This window comes from Megascapheus bottae, chromosome 8 (genome assembly GCF_031878675.1).
Source record: "Megascapheus bottae isolate mThoBot1 chromosome 8, mThoBot2.hap1, whole genome shotgun sequence".
NCBI lineage: Eukaryota > Metazoa > Chordata > Mammalia > Rodentia > Geomyidae > Megascapheus > Megascapheus bottae.
The window spans coordinates 10558164-10580977 of record NC_143516.1 but is presented as its reverse complement, the minus strand read 5'-3'; the positions used below and the strand labels follow the sequence as shown (position 1 = coordinate 10580977).

At 45.8% G+C, this 22814-nt stretch overlaps 1 protein-coding gene across 1 annotated transcript in view; it reads left to right on the top strand.

Moving 5' to 3' along the window:
- Mthfd1l (methylenetetrahydrofolate dehydrogenase (NADP+ dependent) 1 like) overlaps positions 1-22814 on the top strand; it is a 130953-nt gene that overhangs the window by 50064 nt on the left and 58075 nt on the right. The window contains exons 16-21 of the mRNA XM_090337964.1: positions 148-250; positions 1103-1179; positions 3799-3939; positions 6539-6607; positions 11183-11294; positions 22275-22414. Coding sequence (XP_090194090.1) covers positions 148-250; positions 1103-1179; positions 3799-3939; positions 6539-6607; positions 11183-11294; positions 22275-22414 — 642 coding nt within the window. The remainder of the gene's footprint in view (positions 1-147; positions 251-1102; positions 1180-3798; positions 3940-6538; positions 6608-11182; positions 11295-22274; positions 22415-22814) is intronic.

The following is a 22814-nucleotide window of genomic DNA, read 5'->3' as shown; positions in this document are numbered from 1 at the left end:
CTATGAGCTACTGAAGATAAGATCTAGTTGTTGTTGTTTTAAGATACTACTAATTGTAGGGAAAATAAAAATCAGGGCATCATCTTGGCTACCTTTTGGTTTCTGTTCCTTCCCTTATTCCTGGTATTTTTTTTTCTTAATTGCCAGAAACTGGGGATAAATAAGACAGATCCAAGTGCACTGACTGAAGAAGAAGTGAGTAAATTCGCGAGGCTCAACATTGACCCCTCCACCATCACCTGGCAGAGAGGTGGGTGCTAGGACCGACGCTGCCATGGGCTGAAAACCAGCATGAGAAATGGGGAGGAGTAGCCCAGTTTTGTGCTGGTTTTTTTCCTCCATCCCTCCCCTATCCTAGTCAAAGCAACAGCGTGACCTTGCTGGCCTCTTCCAGAGGTCTTGGGAAAAGTAATCTTTTCTGTTTCTGTCCTCTTTGGCCTCTCAGTTCCACATTTAAAATACTTTTTAGTGAGGCTTCAGTAGCTCACACCTGTAATTCTAGCTACTTAGGAGACTTGAGATCTGAGGATTCCAGTTTGAAGCCAACCAGACAAGAAATCCATGAGACTCACACCTCCAGTTAACGAGCAAAAATTCAGAAATGGAGCTGTGGTTCTAGGAAATGTACTTCCTTTTTATGGCTGTGTAGTGGTCCATGTGTTTGCAGGTGTATGCACGCAATGTTGACCCGTTCATCTTTCAATGACTCATTGGGCTTTTTGATGTTTGTGAACAGAGCTGCTGTGGAAGAGGGGGTAAAAATCTGTTCCAAATCCTTGCTTTTAGAATTGAATGGCTGCGTCCTGTGGCTGGTATGGGATTAACTTCTTGGGAAACTGTATTGACTTCTTGTGACTTGGGGTGCAGTGTAAAATATCACCCTTTCAGAAATACTTTTCCTGGCTGCCTAATGAAATGTTCACCTCCCACCATTACCTAAAAACAGTTTCCTGTCATCTCTTCAGATATCCTACTAGCAGTGCCCACTAGCAGAGACTTTCCCTGAGGAAAACCCCACCCTACCCCTTGTTTGAGACTCCCGCAGCATCCTACGTGGCCAGTCCAAGTGTGTCCATTGAATCAGTAATCTCTTCTCTTTCAGTGTTGGATACCAATGACCGATTTCTACGAAAAATAACTATTGGCCAAGCAAGCACCGAGAAGGGCTGCTCGCGGCAGGTAGGTGGCGCTGTCTTCCTGGAACGTGACAGTCCTCACCCCCACCTCCTCCGCCACCCTCCCTAGTCACTGGAAGGTTTCCAGTCCCTCCACAGGGCCTTCAGAGCGTGCCAAGGACTGGAAGGTGCCAGCATCCTCTTCTCAGTGTGTTTATGGGAAGAGCCATTCTATGTGTATGGGGGAAGCGGGGCACAGAGGAGGGCTTTCAACATAAATTCCTACACATTTTATAGGAAATCCACGCATTAGATACCAGATCTGCATAGCAGTAAGAAAGTGAAGATCTTCACACACACGTTACCTGGATTTCACTAACCAGAAAACAAACACCCACTTATCAGGCTTAATAGTTTCAGGGAATTTGGATAATGGCCTATTCCCCAAAACAGACAAATGTAAGACCCACCTTCCTTCCTCTTACAGCTCTAATAGGGTTCAATGGTGCTTGGGGCATATACAGTCATCCATAAAGTTTCAGCAGACCTGGTGGCCCTGTAAATGATACGCACCCCCCACCTCTTATAAACTATATTTGGGAATAGTTCTCTATTTATAACTTTCACATTAAGTTTGTATTAGTGAAAAAAAGAACGTATCCCTTTTATTATAATAATCAAAACCATATCAAATAGATGTTGGCAGTTTTTGAGTTAAAAAGCAGTGCTAGAGGCTCAGGCCTCTAATCCTATTCAGAGAGTTGAGATCTGAAGGTCATAGTTCAAAGCCAGCTTGGATAGAAAAGTCTGAGACTCATCTCCAGTAAACCAGCAAAAAGCCAGAAGTAGAGCTGCGGCTCAAATGGTAGAGCACTATCCTTGAGCAAAAAGTTTAGGGAGTCCCTATGCTCAAGCCCCAGTATCAGCAGAAAGAAAGAAGGGAGGAGAGAAAGGAGGAAGGAAAGTAACAATGAGCAACTTATACGTGAATTGCAAATTCTAAATATTTTTGTACAGTGGCTCTTATGAGACTAGTCACAGCCTCATGTTGTAGACAGAAAAATTGCCACATTACTACTCCTTTTCTATTCTGTTTTGTGGTACTAGAAATGCTTTGCCTGGCACTGGCTTGGCAGACCTGGTGTGTGGTTGTTTTCTTGGCAATCTACGGAGGAAACTCACTTGTGTTTGGATCGCACTGCACTGAGAACGTCATCATTGAGCATAGTTGTATTTGACTTTCACTAAGTGCATGATGAATGCAATCTCAACCAGGAGCCAAAGAGCTTCTTATTCCTTCAGTTCTTCAAGTCTCCTGAGGTGGTCCCACAGGGGCATAGCTATTTTTCTTCTCCATGTGTCTCACCTATTCTCCTCCTCCTTCCCCCCCCCACACACAGGAAAGAATATTAAGCTGGAAGTTAACCACACAGTTTTGTCTACTGGCTGAATCGTGATGAGGAAAGATCACACATTCCTCGTGTCCTTCCAATGGGGTCGTGTACGACCTGGGGCTGGGTCGAGCGGGGAGCAGGAAGTCCTGGGAACATTCTGGCTTTCAGTGCAGGAGTGTTAGGATCTGACAGGGTCTCCTGAACCGCCGACAAGTCATTTGGTGTCACTTAGAGGAACTGGTCAACCTGTGTAGGAATCCTACAGGAGCCTCTTCTGTTGTTTATCCGTGCTGGACAGCCAGGTATCATCACCTCCTTGACAGACTGACCCTAAGCACAGAAGGTAGCTGGTAGGCTCTTTATTAGTTCATTCAGTACATACTGAGCACCTACTAGGTGTCACATTATCCTCCCTGCTGGGGATCACAAGTGAACCCCAATACTGGGGATGATGCTGCATACCTATAATCATGGCTATTCAAAAGGTCAAAGCCAGAGTTCCAGGCCAGCTTTGGTCCTGGTAACACAGCAAGAATCTGTCTCAAATATAAGTACACTGCTAGGCATAGTCTCACGTGCTTGTATTCTCAGCACTTTGGCACATGCCTGTAATCCCAGTAGCTGGGAGTCTGAGGTGGGAGGTTCATGAGTTTAAAGCCAGCCTGGACCCTATAGTAAGAGCTTGTCTCTAAAATCAAAAGTTGATAATTAAAAATGAAATGGACAGGGGCCGGGAGTTTGGCCTAGTGGTAGAGTGCTTGCCTAGCATGCACGAAGACCTGGGTTTGATTCCTCGGTACCCAACATACATAGCAAAAAGCCAGGAGTGGTGCTGTGGCTCAAGTGGTAGAGCTCTAGCCTTGAGAAAATCCAGGGACAGTGCTCAGCCCCTGAGCCCAAGCCCAGGACTGGCAAAAAAAAAAAAGAAGAAAGAAAGAAATGGACAGAAACTAGACCTCCTGAGTAGACCCTGCCTGCCTGGCCTTAGTCTGGTTGGAGAGGTACATAGGACAGACCCTGGCATTAGATTTAATTGCCAGTCAGAGCCAGGCTACGGAGACTCATCTCATGGAGCCATGAGCAGGTGTGACAGGAATTGCCCTGACCCTGCAGCTCGGTGGAGCACAATGGACCACCTGCTCCCCTGGAGAGGCTACTCCAAACACAGCCCCTGTGGGCCCTGTGGGAGCCGCTGAGATCCCCCCCAGACCCGTGGTCCCATCGTGGCTGTGGGAACCGAGAGCCCTGGAATGCCTCTGCTGACCACTGCCTTTGCTTTGCTTGTCCAGGCCCAGTTTGACATCGCAGTGGCCAGCGAGATCATGGCAGTGCTGGCTCTGACTGACAGCCTCACAGACATGAAGGAGCGTCTAGGAAGAATGGTTGTAGCCAGTGACAAAAATGGGCAGCCCGTGACAGCAGAGGACTTGGTGAGTGTCACGCAGAGTGCTCTGCGGCGTGTTGGTCCTCCCATCCATACGTGCTGGGGATTCCGAAGGTTCCTGCTTCTTTGTGATCTCACTAGCATTTTTCACGAGCTTGCACCTGGCTGAAGCCAAGGCACGTGAAATTATTTCTTAACCATTTGGTCGTTCTTGCCACTCTTGAGAACCTTGCTGCTGCCTGAAATTAGACGGGCCATCCCCTGGAAGTTCTTTTAAATTGTGTGTTCTACGCCAGGCATAGGAGCATAGCCCTGTAATCAGAGGTAATAGCATCCCAGATACAGGCCAGCCTGGCAGGAACAGTAACATTAATAAGACTACTTTCTCTTTAAAAAAAATTCCAAAGCTGGGTCAGACACCTACAACCTATGTATAACTGAGAGGATTACAGCTCAAGGCCAAAGTTCATGAAATCCAGTCTCAACCAATAAAGGCAATAAAAGCCGTGTGTGAACGGGTCGTGCCTATCCTTCCAGCTATGTGGGAGATGAAAAGAGGAGGATGGTGGTCCAGGCCAGCTCGCTCGTGTAAGTCATCCCCTGGGGCCGGGAGCATAGCCTAGTGGTAGAGTGCTCACCTAGTATGCACTAAACCCTGGGTTCGATTCCTCAGTTCCACATACTCAGAAAAAAGCTGGAAGTGGTGCTGTAATTCAAGTGGCAGGGTGCTAGCCTTGAGCAAAATGTGTCCAAGGATAGTGCCCAGGTCCTGAGTTCAAGCCCCAGGACTGGGGGGGGGGGGGAAAGATCATCCTTATCTGAGAAGAAACTAGAAATTAGACTGGCTCTGCAGTAGAGCACTTGCCCTGGCAAAAACAAGGTTCTGAGTTCAATTCCCAGTGATTCCAACATGCACACAGAAGATAGGGCTGTGTTGTGTGCTATACTTCTTTGCCGCCACCACCCCCTTACCTGAAGGACATTCTCCTTGCAGCAAGTGATACTGGGATGTAAGGAGCGCTAGCAGGAGAGAAAAGAGAAAATACAGGTGGCCATCTATCTGCCAGCCTAGGAGAAATGCGCTCCTTCCCCTCTCCCCCGTTCCCCACAGTCTCTTACTCTGGGTCAGCTGTCAGCTGGGTGGGGCGTATTAGCCAGCTTCCAGAGCATAAGAGTACGCAGGCGCCACATTGCCTTTTTTTTTTTCATTATTTAATTTGAAAGTAGTGACCCTCGCCATCTGGAGTGGTGCCCAAAGAGGAGTCTGCGTGCACTGCCCTGGCTCTTTTCATTGGTTGAGCAGACACCTAGGGCATATTAGGAAGAAGAAGCCCTCCTCCTGCCCCTCCTCCTAGGAAGGAGACCGTTTCCATCCCCCACCCCCATCGCCCGGACTGCTTAAGTTTCTGAAAGTAGCTGTTGTTGCATAGGAAGGTAGAGAATTGATGGGGTTTATAAATCTTCAGGGAGTGAATAGTATGGAAGTGGAAACTGATGACATGAGAGAGGCATTTGACAGTGGTGGGGATTAAGCAGAGGGAATATTTGTACACTGTGGAGGGATGAGGATTCCTGGATGCCACCACCTTGTCAGTCATGTGGGAGCTGTGGCTGTCACCTGGCTCTGTGCTGGCTACTCCACAAGCCTGAGCTCAGGTCATAGCCTCCAGTACCTGAGGAGGAAGAGGAGAAGAGCGACTAAAGTGAACAGGGGCATCTCATTTTAAAACTCTTACAGGCATGGTATTGCCCACGTAGAATCCTAGAAGAAGGAAGGAAGTGGAGAAATGGAGAAAGGAAGATCACAAGCTGGAAGGCAGGCAGCCTGAGGAAAATTAGCAAGACCTTTTCTCACAAAACATAGTGGGGGCTCGGGGCATGGCTCAAGTATTGAGTCCCTGCCTGTCATGCGGTTCAAGGCTCAATCCTCAAATCCAAAAAAGAAAAAAAAAGGAAAAGAAAAGAGTGGAGGAGGTGGCCTCTCAACCTGCTCTGGCACACGTTTCCTACTTTTCCATTCTTGGTCCTCTCTTCCATCTCTCTAAAGGCAGAGTTGGGGAGGGGGGGGGAGAAGTCCTGCAGATGTAACCTGGAAGGCTTTTGGGTGGTGCTGCTTTTCTTTCCCTGGGCCTTCTCCCTTGTGGGCAGGAACCAGACCTGGGTCTTTCCACCTCTCTTCTGACCTCCCTCCACTGCTGCCTGTTCCCTAATTGCATCAGGAGTTGTATGGCCAGGTGACCACAGACATGTTGTACAACATGTCCTCTCTCCAGACTGCACTCTCAGGTGAGACAGACCTGGCTGGTAAGCACCATCTGTGAGCTAAATGAATTTTTTGTTGTTGGTTGTTGATGCTGGTCCAGGCACTTGACCTTAGGGCCTGGGCATTGTCTCTGAGCTTTTTTTCTCAAGTCTGGCTCTCTACCACTTAAGATACACCTCTCCTTCTACCATTCTGGGGTTTTTTTGTTTGGTTGGTTTTTTGTTTTCTTAGTAGTTAATTGATGTTAAGAGTTTCACAAGCTTTCTTTCCCTACCTTTCTTACAACCACGACCTTTAAGTTCTCAGCTCCCTGAGTAGCAAGGATTACAAGTCTGAGCCATCAGCATCTGGCCTAAATGTTTTGTTTTTTTCTGCTCCTCAGGGGGTGACAGGTGCTTTGACTGTTTTGATGAAAGATGCAATAAAGCCCAATCTGATGCAGACCTTGGAAGTAAGTGGCTTTCCTTTTATAGTAGCCGTCTATGGCATTTGCCTTTATTGAAGTGTGTGTGTGTGTGTCTGCTGCCTGTCTCTGTCACAACAGAGCACATGCCTTTCCAACCAGTACAATCTTGGAACGGAACTTTAGAAGAACTTCTTGGTCATTTTGGGGGAAAAAAGGTTTAAAACAAATTTATAGATTCTTAAGTATGATTCATATCTTGGCTTCATTGATCAGAGTAGAAAACTAGAAAAATCCATCTCTGCCTAATATTTCAGTCGGTTGTATAAGCCACATTCACATGCTGTTTTTTATTGTGTGATTTTTCTTTTCTTAATCTATTCTAGTTTGTTTTTCCAAAATAAAACACAGTAAATACTGAGACATGTGTTCCAGGAAAGTGTGTTATGCTTTGCTTTGGTTTGCATTGCAAACATTGACATTTTTCTTTTTATTGAATTGAAATTTTGCCATCAAAATACTTCTACTTTAATCCGGTTTCCTAGTCACTCAAGCACACTCACTTGCTTTGGGGTTGTCTGATTCCTTCCCCCCTCACAAATGAGATGCTGGGGTTTGAGCCTAAAGAGGAGTCTGTGGGCTGGATGGAAGACGAGGGGTGGGCCAGCCGGTGGTGATGTATTAGGGTATATTTACACAGCCAGTTCCTGGGGAAATCCTTTGCTGTAGCACTTACCAATGTCCATGGTGTAAATATTTCCACCAGAGCCCAATTTTGGCTCCCTCACTGACCATAGAGTGGGGAGAAAATTTATGTCAGCAGTAGCCACTGGTCCTCAACATTTAGTGGAAGGCAAGTAATGGTGTGGAGAGTGCCTCTGATCTGAACACAGCAGAAAGATGGGGAATAGCTGTCCATTTATTTAGCCAGGAAAAGCCAGGTTTGATTATCTGCTGTGCTGTTTAACATCTGTGACCTGGGTAAAGTCTTAAAACATCACAACCAGTTTCCCCCATGTAAAATGGTACTACGTATGCGCTAATCCAGCAGGGTTGTTATAAAGACAATTGCATACATTACATGGACTAGCTAGGATGGGAGGTGCCGGGTCTTGTCAGGGCGCTGGCCAAGGTGAGCCTGGCAGATGTCGGATAAATAAGTACATGACATGTGATTGGGTGGCTGGGGCTGAAGGAGAAAATTGAAAGGGAATGAGGGGTCGCAGTGGCATGGTGAAGTGTTTCTCTGTGCTGCCTGCCTGTCTGCTTAGGCAGTACCTGAAGAGATGTGAGAAAACTAAGGCTGTGAACTTGTGCCTTAAGGAACTACATCCCAGGCAGGGCAAGACCTAATGCAGAGACCCTTGGGTGGAAGTGTTTCCCGTCTAAAGGGCTTGGGCAGAAATGGGCCATCATGGCAGCTGAAGTGAGGGTACGGCCCACAGGAGTCTCTGAGGTGGGGACAGGAATATTGCAGCCAGGTCTTCTGTGACTGATCATCTCGTCAGTGTTTGGGCTAGCTCTGGTATGCACTGTCCTGGGCTCCAGTAGTCACTCCATGACCTGTGATCCCACAGCCCCTGCAGCCAAGAGCACAGAGAACTAGAGCAGGACCCTCATCCTTGGGGACCTCCACTTTGGTCTAATGGCACGGTCAAGGTACCCCACATTCTGCACTCTGGTCTTTGTCCTCAGAGGACGGCACTGCGTTCTTCCTTTGGGGCCTTGCCCCGCAGCTCCTCCTCTGTCTCATCCCATCCTTCCAACACTTGGTGGACCCAATGCTGTGAGATCTGTGTGGAGTCAGTGCCCCATGGTGAGAACGTGCCTGCCCCCTGACAGCCAGAAACATGAAGACACTGGTGTTTGTCCCCATACAGGGCCTTGAACTTACAGCCTTGCACTCGTAGAGGCTGGGCCACTATGACTTCACTTCTGCTTTTTTGCTAGTTAATTAGAGATGAGAATCTCCATCTGTTTGCCTGGTCTGCCTCTGAACTTTAGCTGTCTGAGTAGGTGGGATCTCCAGCTCTTTTACCAGCTCCAAATGGGACCGGGTCTTTATGACCTAGGCCTTTAGGAGACACTGAAGACCCAATCTTCGCACCATCATTCTCACCACGAGCAATGCACATGCCGTATTGCCCATGAAGATAGGAGACTATTTTCTGTGAATCAGAAAATTTCTGATTCATAGAAACCAGCAAACATTTCTGCTGTTGGATTAGTCATGTGTCCTAGAAAACAAGAACGGCTCCCTGAAAGATAAACATCTCCCGTTTCTTTAATTGAAGTGTTGCTTTGGATCTTGTAGCGACACGGCAGGAGGGATTATCTGGGGATGGGATGACAGGTTGGTGCTGATTCAGGCATGTGGTCACCTGCATTCCCTGGAGAGCAGGGCCTTTGTAACCGATGGCTGTGAGGAGGACAGCCAGATGCCACCAGAGTAGAGCGACCTTGTCCTCATTGACTTTATTCTACTCTATACCAGCAACAATGTGCCTGCGCTGCCAAGGGTAGGAGGGGTTGGAGGCTCAGACCATCTAAACAATGTTTCCTTCAGCGCCTTGGAAGTGGTTCTGGTTAGAAGCGAGAAGTGGCAGATAGCTGGCTATAGACTGGAAGTACATGTGAACAGATTGCATATTTAACACATCCCCTGAGCCGTGGGGATGCTTTATTCCTGACTACCTCAGAACTCTTCTCCCTCCTCCTAACTTCAAGGGGAAAAGTAAATAAAGCCCTCTGAGAAACTCTTTCATTCCAGAGGTCATCTTCCTTTAACTTTCTTCCCGTTGTAGTTCAGCTTTTCCTCGTCTTTGAACTACGTGCAGCTATTAACCTGTTGTGGTTCATGGGAAATTTCCATGGTTTCTGGGTCCCCAGCTCCCCACATCACCCTCTGCTCCCAGCAGTGAAGGGACAGCCTGTGTTTGCACAGGGAGAGCAAGCCCTTGAACACGTGAACACTGTCCCTGAAGGCCCTGAGTGGGCTCTGACAAAAACCTGAGCTTTTGTGATATATGTAAAATTCTTTCACAAAAAGCTAAAGTATGTGGTCATTGATAAAGAAAATGGCATTTAAGGTGAATATATTCACTGCTTTTATTTAAAGTCTAAAATTGTGTGTGTGTGTGTGTGTGTGTGTGCATGTGTGTGTGTGAGAAACACCACACGCTTGCTTTATTCTTTTGCTCAAAGATGACTCTATCACTTGAACCATGCCTCCACTTCTGGTTTTGTGCTTGTGAACTGGAGATGAGAGTTACAGGGATTTTTCTACCCAATTTGGCTACACACTACATTCCTCAGATTTCAGCCTTCTGAGTGGCTAGGATTATAGGTAAGAGCCACCAGCAGCCAGCTAACACCGAAAGATTTTGATGATTCCCTTATATTGGTTTTTGTTTTCTTATTACTAAGAATTATTTTTCTTTTTACCAATCCTGGGGCTTGAACTCAGGGCCTGGACACTGTCCTTGGGCTTTCCTCAAGACTAGCGCTCTACCACTTGAGCCACAATATATGTATATGGTACCGAGGAATCAAACCTGGGTCTTTGTGCATTGCTAAATAAGCAAGCACTCTCCCACTGTGCCAAACTCTCGGCCCCTAAGAATTATTTTAACACTTTTCTATAAGTGAAATTTTTCTTTGGGGGGAGGGGCTTGAACTCAGCCTGGGCGCTATCCCTAAGCTCTTCAGCTCAAGGCTATCATCACCCTATCCAAGTCCACTTCTCATTTTCTAGTGATTAATTGGACATAAAAGTCTCAGGTCCTCTTGTGCCTGGGCTGGCTTTGAATCTTGATCCTCAGATCTCAGCCTTCTGAGTAGCTAAGATTACAGGCGTGAGCCACTACGCCTGGCATTGACTAATTTCTTTTTGTTTTTAATTTAATATTCTTTTTTAATTGTGATTAATAGAAGAATTACATTATATTTGCCAGCTAGAAGGTGCATTACTTCACAAACATTGATACCTCTTCTCATGTTTTTGTCCCCATTTCCCTTCCCCTACCCCCAGCATTGATTCATTTCTTTTTTTTTGCCAGTCCTGGGCTTGGGCTCAGGGCCTGAGCACTGTCCTTGGACTTTCTCAAGGCTTAGCACTCTACCACGTGAGCCTTAGCACCACTTCCAGCTTTTTTCAATGTATGTGGTACCAAGGAATCCAACCCTGGTCTTCGTGCATGCTAGGCAAGCACTCTACCACTAGGCCAAACTCCTGGCCCCTGATTAATTTCTTAATGGCAAAAAAATTGAAGAAGTTTCTTCAGGGTTTAATTCTATTCTTTTTAAAGATGCCATTCAGAGCCCTATGAAATCAGGTAGATCATTTATTCTGTGGTGAATATAGCCGCTAGCAGTAGCTAGTAACAGGAGATGACTGCGTCGTTGGTGGTTCAGCGTTAAATGTACTGTAACACTATCCTTGCCCTAAATGAATAAGACTTTGGTCTTTGAAGGAGTCAGGGTGTTTTTCTCTTTGAGAGGCACTGTGATCAGATTTTCAGTACAGACCAAAGTGACTCTGGTAGGTCTGTGATGTCTGGCCCCTAGTCACCTCGCATGTCCTCCTCGTCCATCTTTGTTCACCCTTGTTCTCGTACCCCGCAGGGCACCCCCGTGTTCGTGCATGCTGGCCCCTTCGCCAACATTGCTCACGGCAACTCTTCTGTACTGGCTGATAAAATTGCCCTGAAACTGGTCGGCGAGGAAGGATTTGTGGGTAAGTCATTTTTTATATGTTGACTTTTTATGGAATATGGATGAAATCTAAACACTAGCAACTACCATAATGTTGGGGGTTTTGGTGGTGGTGGTGGTTTGTTTGCTTGGTTGTGTTGTGCCAGCACATAGGCTTGAAATGAGGTCCTGGGTGCTATCCCTTAGTTTTCTCACTGAAGGCTCGCGTTCCACCACTTGAGTCACAGCTCCACTTCCAACTCTTTTGGTCATTGCCAGCCCCAGTGGTATGCACGACAGCAAGGCTGTCTTAACAGGAACCAAACATGATACACATATATCATTCACCAAGCGGGGTGGGGAAGGGAAGAGGAATCTACCAGATCAATCCCAGCACTGGTTTTCCCTGCAGTGACGTCACCACGTTTATTCCAGGTTATTGAGACTGTTTCGAGAATTCTTTATAGACATGAAGTCTGGATCAAGTAGGGATTTATGTAATTCCATGCCTCAGAGGTCTGTGTAATACCACAGTCATGGCCTTTTGGTGCCCCGCACCAAATCCACATGGAGAGTGGCTAGACGGCTGTCTGGGTGGATTTGCTACATTGATCATGCATAATGGTTGAGCTTAATGGCCAGAGGAGCTGGGGAAGGGCAGACGTTGAAAAGCTGCTCTGCTTAAGTAATGACTCAAATGTATCTACTCTGCACATAGAAGAGCTTCTAGAAAGAAGCACTGTTGGATGCTGACCGATTTCTCTGTCTCAGGACCAGGCCTTAGGCTACCAGGAAAACACATTTACAGAATATGTATCCTTTTGGCGAAATAGCTTTAATGCTGTATGTTGGTGACATCATCAACGTTGTTTTGTATGCAACACAGGCTGGCTCTCCGCCTCAAACCTCACCTCTGGGTGTGACTCACACATTGTTATCTGGAAAATGAGATGCTAGTTCTTTTTGGTTGGTTGTGGGACTTGAACTGCAGGCTTAAGCACTGTCCTTGAGCTCTTTTGCTCAAGTTTGGTATTCTACCACTTTCTGATTTTTGTGGTTTATTGGGTATAAACATCTCATGGGCTTTTCTACCCAAGCTGGCTTCGTACCTTGATCCTCAGATCTCAGCTTCCTGGGTAGCTTGGGTTACAGAGGTGAACCACCACGGCCCAGCTTCTTAATTAAACTGAGACCAGTTTTCAGACAACGGCCTTCCCTTTGCTGGGCGTGAGCACATGTCACCCTTTTGGCCAGGGGTCGTCTTAGGAAGGGTTTAGAGCCACCAAAAATCTGAAGAGATCTAGCGGCCCTGAAATACAGATTTAGGGTAGAAGTGTGTAGACATGCTTGCTCAGTGGCAGAATGGCTGCAAATTCTCATTCGTCTCTTGAAGGGCACCTGACTCAGGAAAGATGGAGAAGAGTTCTGTCAGAGCTCATGGGTGGCATTGTACCTTATTCTCCATCCCATGTTCTGTACCTCTTTCCCCTTCCCTCCTCTCTCCCTCCCTCTGTTTCAGTCATGGCCTCTCCACCTTGATGATCTCATCTAATCTCAATCACACCCCCCCAAGACTCCATAGTTAATTAATTTTCTGCCTCTTATGCCTGGAGATTAAATATCAATATGAGTTAGGGTTTCTTTTTCTTTCTTTTTTCAGCAGAGGGAGGGAGCAAACCACATTCTTAGTTCTTTCCTAAAATTCCTGTCTCCTCAGGCTGATGAAAGGTGACCTCGAGCCTTAGGATGGCGTCAGGCGTCTAGCTCCTGCCTTTGCCCTTGTCCTTTGGTGTCTGATTATAAATCTTCCCTCAGAAGCTTTCGCAGACTTTGGGGTCAGCCCCCTCCACTGTTACTGGCTTGTCCTCCCTCTCCATTTTTATTACTAGGAAATTGTAAATACTTCTCGTTTTTGAAGAAGCAAACCAGACTAAACTAAACATTGCTATAATTCCATCCCCTCTTAGAGAGAGAGGAGAGAGGGGGGAGGGAGAAGGAGAAAGAAAGAAAAAGAGAGAGACAGAGACAAGCAGGGAAGGGGAATGTGTGAGTTTCAGAGGTTTCAAAGCTTCTGGTCCGGATTACTCCGGGCCCTCCCTCTGTTGACATTGTATAAAAGCACTGAGCTAAGCCTAGGCTCCACTTCCATACTTGGGAGGCTTTTGCTTGAGTCATCATGCCTGTAATTAAATCAAGGGTAAGTGCTGAATTATTAGAGGCTGGGTGGAGGTTGTGTGAGATGATCAGTTCTTTAGTCCCGTTTTCGGAAAGCCTACCTCTACAGGAAAACAGAGGACTTTCCTGGAGCCTGGGACCCGAATCCCTCTGCCCTTCACCACCCTCCCTTCCTCCCAGCACCAGCCTGTCCCACCCTGCATGCTTTTCTGTAGAGCAGCCTTCTTTTCCTCCAGCAGCTCTCCTCACCCTTAAATACATTAGGAGTGTAAGCCAGGTACCAGTGGCTCCCATCTGGAGTCCTGCTTTCTCGAGACCCTGAGATCTGAGAATCACAGTTCAAAGCTAGTCCTGGCAGAAAAATTCACGAGTCTCATCTCAAATTAACTACCAAAACGTCAGAAGTAAAGCTGTGGTTCAAGTGGTAGAGCTCCAGCCTGGAACAAAAAAGTTGAGACATAGCATAGACTCGGGTTTCAAGCTCCAGTACCTACACACACACACACACACACACACACACACACACACACACACACACACACACACACACACACAAATGATGACTAGACACTCTAGTTTTATACTGTTAAAACACACAGATGAAAATAGCAAGTACTCATTCAATTGCCACAACCCAGCTTCATTGAAACGTTAACATATTACTGCTATGTGTATTTTAGAGTTTGCTAGAAATTGTCTTTCCCCAGCAGCTCCTCAGTGAAGGCTTAGCTTGGAGGAAAGCTTTGTGGGACCAATGGATCTCTAGGAAATGGTCTCCTAACTCTCCTTCAATGTTGGGATTGCTGATTGACTTGTTGGTTGAGACAAGGTCTCACCATATAGTCGATGCCCTCCTGGAGCTGGCTGTGGAATCTGGGTGACCCTCCAGCCAGTGCGCCTCCTGCTTCTGCTCCCCAGGTGCTAGAATGACTTAGGAGCACTGGCCTTGCCCCTGCACCCACCTGCCCTGCTTCCCATCAGGGGTGGAGCCAACACAGCTGCTGTGCTTTAGGTCTGAGACCACAGGGAACACCTATATCCCAAACCTCGAGGCTCACAGGTCATCTTTGTTCATGATTTCCTAGTGACTCAGTAATTCTTTGGGCAGAAAAACAGGGAAGGAGCTAATTTTATGATCAAATTCTACGTTGGTTTTATACTTCTTTGGTTCTTCAGGATTGCTTGAGTAGCATTTCTTTGCCTGGAATACCTTCCATTTATCTATAAGACAAGGGTATGTGGGCTGCTAATCTATTCATTAAATACAAAATTAATCCAACAGTATATGAAGGGGAGAAAGAATGCTTACTTTGTGCCAGTGGCTCATGCATATTCTCCTTAACTTCTCAGTAGGTTGAAATCCAGAGGATTGTAATTCAGAGCAGGACAAGGCAGAAAAGTCAACTAGATTTTTATCTCCAATTAACCAGCAAAGAACTAGGCGGGAAACATAGCTCTGCTGGTAGAGTGCCAACTGTGAGCAAGCAAAATGAAATAGTATGAGACCCTGAGTTCAGGTTCTAGTACTGGACTCCCTCACTCCTACCCCTCCGGGGGGGGGGGGGGAACGAATCAAAGGAACCTTCACTAGTCAAGATAATAGAAACTAAAAGAGGGCGGGGAGTCTGGCCTAGTGGTTAAAGTGCTTGCCTAGCATGCATGAAGACCCGGGTTCGATTCCTCGATACCACATACATAGCAAAAAGCCAGAAGTGGTGCTGAGGCTCAAGTGGTAGAGCTCTAGCCTTGAGAAAGTCCAAGGACAGGGCTCAGGCCCTGAGCTCAAGCCCAGGACTGGCAAAAAAAAAAAAAGAAAAAGAAAAGAAAAGATTGCATGACATTGATCAGGGCAAGAAGTAGTCTTATATTGATTTTCAGAAGAAAAACATAAGACAAGACTAGGAACATGGTTCAGGTGGTAGAGCACCTATCAGGCAAGAAGCTTGGCGTTAACCTCCCATACCATGATCATAAAAAGGGAAGGAGGGGGGGAGGGAGAGAAGGAGGAAAGGAAGGAAATGGTAAGTAATTACAACTGTTTTTCCCTTTATTGTGTATTAGTGGGCAACTTGGCTTCCAGCTTGTTCCATGGGGCATTAGGCTAGTAAACAGTTAGTGGAGCTCATGGGCTGTCACTGGCTCTGTTTGTTTCTGTGCCTTTCCTCTGGAAATGTAACATTATTATATTAATAATGCCCTGGTTTCTTATTACTGCTCATATATTTCTCTTTATATCTTGAAAACTTCACAAAATAAAATTAAAGACTTAGGAACAGGATTTCTTTTTTTAAAAAAATAAATTTTTATTGTGATTAATAGAAGGGTTACATTATAGTCACCAGATAGAAGGTGCATAACTTCACAAACATTGATACCCTTTCTCATGACATGGTGGAACAGGATTTCTTAATTAAAAGTTGCCATGGTGCCAGTAAGTTCTAGAACCTGACCTTTGAAAGCGTTCATGGAATTGAGTTAGATGTTTTTGCATCATGCTGATGCTAATATAATTTGTTGCCCACTTTCTGCTGTAATGCAATGAAAACGAGAATTAGCGGAGATGGTGGCTTCAGAACAGCTGAGTGTTTTCGGTTACCAGCTTCCCCTGGCCTGGGTTTGGATGGCTCTATGTCATGTGCTATCTGTGGACATGCCAGCATTGGGCATATGGCACAGAATGCAAAACTGCATGACATTCATGCTTGTGCACACAGGGGAAGAATGGAACATGGTCTGGATGTGCCCCCAGGTCAGGGCGGTTGGGACTTGGGAAGAGGAGAGGGAACCTCAGGATGTGGCAAGTTGTGTTGTGTGGAAGACCTCCGTTCTATACTGTCTGATATGCTCTGGGAAAGGAGGGAGAGAAAGGTGGGGGGGTGGGAGCAGGGGTAACACTCTCGGCTAACATGGTGGCTCCCACGGTAATATTTCTCAGTGGTTTCCACTGTAACCTGACCTATCGTCTAGGGCCAGTGGAAGTGGCTTATTCAAGTGGATGGAGAGTGTGCCTGTGGTTGAAATACTTCAGTGCATGTATGAAAAGAGAACAATGAAACCAATTGGAGATGTTCCTGAAAGGTGCCAGTGGAATAATGGAGAGTGATAGAGGGAGCAAAGGTGATATGGGGTACAGTGTATGCATGTGTGGAAATGTCATAATGAAACTCCCTTCTGCAACTAATGTATGCTAATTTAAAAAAAAATTCTTGAGCCAGGGCCCACACTTGTAAACTAGCTATTCAGGAGGCAGAGGTCACCCCAGGATCACCATTCATAGCCAACCTGGGTAGGAAACTATGTGACACTCATCTTCAGTTAACGATCAAAAAGCCAGAAATGGAGCTGTGGCTCGAGTGATAGTCACACAGGTGACCTTTGAGCAAAGGTCAAGGACAATGCCCAGGCCCTGAGTTCAAGCCCTCTCTCTTCCTCATAGGACTCTTCACATCCCTCCTGTTCACTATTATTCTTGAATCTGCCCAGTTGTACTACCTCTCCCCCCCACACACACACACACACTACATCACAGCTCAGCTGGGTGGAATTTTTCCTGGGGTAATTCATATTCTACAATCTCATTGTATATGAGGTTACAGTATATGAGTTTGAGCAGTTTAATAGTCTAACATCTATTGTATTTGTAATATTCTCAGAGGGAACATCTAGAACATAAAATGGCTTTGCTCAGCTGGATCTACTGTGGACACCTTGGAGAGGAATATGCTTTTTTTTGGGGGGGGGGTGGCTCTCTTGCACATGATAAGCAATTAGCAACATCCTTTGGTTGCCAGTGACAACCAAATATGTCAGGCATCATGATGAAGGAACTGCCTTTGGTCAAGAACTGAACTGGGCTGGGAGTTTGGCCTAGTGGTAGAGTATTTGCACAGCATACACAAATACCCAGATTCGATTCCTCAGTACCACATAAATAGAAAAAGCTGGAAGTGGTGATATGGCTCAAGAGGTAGAGCACTAGCCTTGAAAAAGCCCAAGAACAACGCTCAGGCCCTGAGTTCAAGACTGGGGAAAAAAAAAAAAAACCTCAACCAGCCCAGTGCTGGTACTCACATCTATAATCCTAGTTACTCAGGAGGTTGAGTTCTGAAGGTTGTGGTTTGAAGCTACCCTGAGCAGACTTTATCTCCAATTACCAGCAGATAGCCAGAGTTGGAGGTATGGGTCAAGTGGTAAGAGTACCAGTCTTGAGGAAAAAAACAAAAAATTAAGAGGCATCATCTGGGTCCTGAATTTGAACCCCAGGATCAACACACAATCAAGGAAAAAAGCCATCTTCCTCCCTGAAGAACTCCACAGATGCCATTTGTGCCTTCCATTAGTGTGGTTGTGTTGGAAGGTTTTGTCATGTCATTGTCACTGTTGCTGATATTTTCATTGGAACTCTAGGTGACCTGGTGTGTCATGGGTGACCTCCTGATGCCCGGCCTCAGTCCCCTGCTCTGTTTCCTGTGAAGGTTGCTAGCAGTATTTTAGTGTTAGTCCCTTCCAGCTCTGCCCCATTGGTCCTCTTTTCCTGAGCTGTTGAGTTTGCATTTCGCCATGGTGGAATTCAGTCTCATAACTTCGAGGCATTCACAGTAAAGAGCACCAGTCAGCATTTCCTGTTTTCGTCCATGTTGTAAGTTAACTGTAACACAAAGAAGATAGATTGCCAAGACAAATAATTATTGTGGCTTGTGCAAACGTTTTATTGTAAGCCTTATTAAATATGCAGCCTTCAGTAGGCTACAGCACATGCTTTTTAGGAAAGCTAAGTCATACTAAAGTGGACTTGGTTCATGATTCCAGAACCAATCTAGATTAAATTCAACTTCAGATAATTCTTCAACCTTATCGCTTTTAAAATTTTTTAAGGGCAGCAAAAATGGGGAAACCGAGATTATGAATTTTATCTGTTGGCAGTTTTCAGGAGTTTCTGAGAACTGGAATCTGGCATTGAGTGACTTATTAGCACTCAGGAGTGTGAGATCTGAGGATCATATTTCAAAGTCAGTCCAAGCAGACAAATCCAGGAGATTCTCATCATCAATTAGTCGCCCAACACCCAGAAGTAGAGCTATAGCTTAAGTTGGTAGAGCACAGCCCTTGAGTTATAAAGTTAAGGAGCCCAGCCGGGCACAGTGGCGCATGCTTGTAATCCTAGCTACTCAGGAGGCTGAGATCTGAGGATCATGATTCAAAGCCAGCCCCAGACACTAAAGTCTGTGAGTCTCTTATCTCCAATTAACCACTAGAAAACTGGAAGTGACTCTCTGGCTCAAAGATAGGGCAGTAGCCTTGAGCTGAAGAGCTCAAGGACAATGCTCAGACCCAAAGTTCAAGTCCCAGGACCTACCCCCCCCCCCAAAAAAAAAGTTAGGGAGTGGGAAAGAGTATCAGTGTTCAAAAAGTAAGGTACCCAGTACTTGATGAATGTAACTGTAAACCCACTATACATTGCTGCTACAATAAAATGCAATTTTTTTAAAAAAGAAGGGAGAAGGGGAAGAAGTGAGGGGAGGGATGACTGTCTGAAATGAATGTACTCGTTAGCTGACTTTGGTAACTGTAATGCCTCTGTACATCACCTTTATAATAACTTTTTTTTAATATTAAAATTGGGCTGGGAGTTTGGCCTAGTGGTAGAGTGCTTGCTTGCCTAGCATGCACGAAGACCCAGGTTCGATTCCTTGGTACCACATACATAGAAAAAAAAGCCAGAAGTGGTGCTGAGGCTCAAGTGGCAGAGCTCTAACCTTGAGGAAGTCCCAGGACAGTGCTCAGGCCCTGAGCTCAAGCCCAGGACAGGCAAAAAATAAAAATAAAATATTAAAACTACAAAAATGAATTAAGGGAGAGAGCCCTAGTCCTGTGTTCAAGATCCCATTCTGGCACAAAAATAGAAAGCCACTCATTTGTCCCCTTCACCCAGGGTAGGTCTTTCCATCAGCGGGGAAGGTACAGAGCTCTGGTGGCACAGACTTATAAGCTCACGGTCACTGGTGTGTCCTTATTATAAACACGGACTGCCCCTCAGGGTGTCTGCTTTCCTTGGCAGCCTGATGTTTGAAAACAAACAAAATGATTACACGCGCTATTTCAGAACCACTTTCAAAGCCTGAGGATTTGGCACTTCTTCTGTCTTCTGCACGTTATTTGCCTCTGTATTTCCTTTGCATTTGGCAGCCAGCGACCCTGGACCTTTACTACCATATCCTGTTTCCTTCCCCTCACCGAAGTTCACTTTATTACCACTTTTTCTCATTTGTTTCCAATTTGCCTCTTAAAATATGGAATTAAGCTTCGCTAAGTTCTGTAGATGACATGGTTGCACGATTATCAGACGTGACATTTTTACCTTTTATGCAAACTGTTTGGGTCTTGGGAGGATAAAAGGGAAGTGTAATGGGAGGGAGGGCCTTGGCATGTTTGAGCCTCTTTTTTTTTGGTTTGACTTGAACTCAGGACTCCGGTGCCATCCCTGGAGTTTGCTCAAGGCTAGTGCTCTACCACCTTGAGCCACAGCATCACTTTTGGTTTTGTGGTGGTGACAAGTCTCACAGACTTACCTACCTGAGGTGGCTTCAAACTGGTCCTCAGATCTCAGCCTCCTGAGTAGCTGGGATGACAGGTGTGAGCCGTGAGTTTTACATGTCGGTCTCCATCATCTCCAGAGATGACTGGCTGCTGACTCTTGCTCTGTTAATTCATGCTGGGGGGCGGTTAGGCACAGAGATGCCACAGTGAATAAGATAAGGCCCTGCAAGCGGGCAGTCTAGAATGGTGGTGTACATATGTGTAGACTAATTGTGAAGACCTGACCACAGGAGGGCAGGAAAAGCAGAAAGAGGGACAGGGCCCTGCAGGGGGAGCTCCCCTCCCAAACGTCCTTGAGAGGAGGGTCAGGATATGCTTCCTGGAAATGGGCCATGGGGGAGTCTTGAACAGATACAGAGGTGGGAGAGAAGAGTGTTCCAGCCAGTCACTGGTGGCTCACGCCTATAATCCTAGCTACTCAGGAGGCTAAGATCTGAGGATCATGGCTCAAAACCAGCCTGGGCAGGAAAGTTGGTGAGACTTTTCTCTTCAGTGAACCTGCAGCTAGTCTGAGCAAAAGAGCTCAAGGACAGAGTCCAGTCCTTTAGTTCAAGTCCCACAAGTGACTCCTCCTCCCCCCCAAAAAATAATAAGACATGTTCCAGAGGATGGAGATAATAAGTGGGGCCAGGTGTGGTGGCTCACGCCTGTAATCAAAAAATAAGATAGTAAATGGGGGGTTTGCTGGAAGCTTCATAGTTCCTAAAGCCGGAAATTGGAGGCAGAGGGTAGAGAAGGGGAGGAGGATGTGTGCTAGAGGTTTGTGTGAGGGGACCTCGGGCTTTGTGTGCATCCCTTGAGTTTTTCTCTTGGGATGATAGGAAGCCTGGGGAGATTGGAGAGCTTGGTGGCCACGAGTGAATGAAGAGGAAGTGGAGAGCTAGCTTGTGGAAGGGAACGTGAGCTTTCATTCATCTCTTTGAGGAGATTGATTGGTTATAAATGTGATTGTGTTGTTCATACGCTGGCAGGAGTGTTTTGTCGTGGCTTCCTTCCATGTGGTCAGCAGATAGTGTGTGATGGCCTGCTATCTCACACAAGACATCCATCCCCAGCAACCTGAAATACCTCCTCATAATGCAACATCTTTGGGATGTGGGAGGGCATGGAATGCATCAAACATGGGCTCCTTGAATCCTGCTCTAGGGAGTATTCACCAGAGAAAAGTCCTCAAGATGGAAATGGTGGCTTCTCCAGCAAGGATTCTGGATCAAGCTGGGTACCCTGAGTTTAAAAACTCCAGTCCTTCTGCCCTTCTTTAAATCATTCTGCTGCAAGTTTGTTCAAAGAAAATATAATAAAAGATAAAATAGCTTATACCTCTATTCATTCCAAATGGGGTATTTTTAAAGGAATATTATCTAATTTGTCAAAAACCTGTCAGTCGTTGTAGCTTTTTATATCCTCTGACCCCATAAACTCAACCTTGGGAATTTATTCCTAAATATAATTTGAAAGAGATTAAAGCTTACATACATGCATATTTTCAATGTAGCATTGTTTATATTGGAAATAACTCAAATGTTCTATAACTAGGACAGCAATTTCATAAATTTTAATATGTCAACCTAGCAAAATGATAATCATAAATTTTAAAACATTGTAGTTAGACATTTCTTGTTAGAAAAATGATTTCTGGTTAAGAGGATGTTACAAAATTCTACCTAGTCTATAGAAATTATATAGGCATAAGTCTACTGAGAGGGAGAAAGATGTATTTAGAGTTTGAAACTACATGTGAGATTTTTAAATTTATTTTCAGGATGTGTACTGGGATTTGAACTTAGGCCCCCATGCTTTTTACTTGGCCTTTTCAGTCAAGGTTGGCATTCTGCCACTTGAGTCACATATCTATTTCTGGCTCTTTGGTGGTTCATTAGACATGAGTCTTGGATTTGTCTGCCTCAGCTACCTTTGAACTGGAATCCTCAGATCTTCTCAGTCTCCTGAGTAGCTAGGATTACAAGCATGAGCCACTAGCGCCTGGCTTACAAAAGCTTTGTTCTGAGTTATAACACAGGGGGAAAAAAAAAAAACCTGTGACCTTGTCAATACATCCATTAGGCTTAGCCAAGTGTGAGGAACTAGAACCAACACCTTTCACAGCATGCGGAATGAATGGTGGAGTCACCTTGACAGGACAAGGGATTCAAGCTATCATTTGAACTGGATTCCATACTTATGATTACTGGGTGTCAAAGCCTGTTGGTTTTAGGAATTAACAGTACTTTTCTGACTTGCTCCCACACAGTGACCGAAGCTGGCTTTGGAGCTGATATTGGAATGGAAAAATTCTTCAACATCAAATGCCGAGCTTCTGGCCTGGTACCCAATGTGGTGGTTCTAGTGGCCACTGTGCGGGCGTTGAAGATGCACGGAGGGGGGCCCAGCGTGAGTCTCCAGGCTTCCTTCCTAGTCACCAAACCTGCAGAAAAGTTTAACACGGAACTGTGTGCACCCGCTCAAGGCCTCTGATTTACTAGAATGTCTCCCTTTTGCAAGTTTCTTTAGCTCAAGCACACTCCCTGACTTCCATGCTCTTTTGTTTGGGGGGTCGGGGAGGGCCAGAGGAGAAGCATCATGGAACAACTTCCTCTCCTAAGGTGCATCCCTGATGCTCAGGCCAAGGCTGTGTAGAATGAGGGACAGAGGCCCCAGTCCTCAGTGAAGAGCACGGGTAGACTTCTCTGATTGGTGGCACAGTTCAGTGTTCGAACCAGATGTTTTTCTGGGTCATTGATGTTACAACCCATCAAATTCACTGCAAAAGCCCTGGGTTTGATTCCTCCAT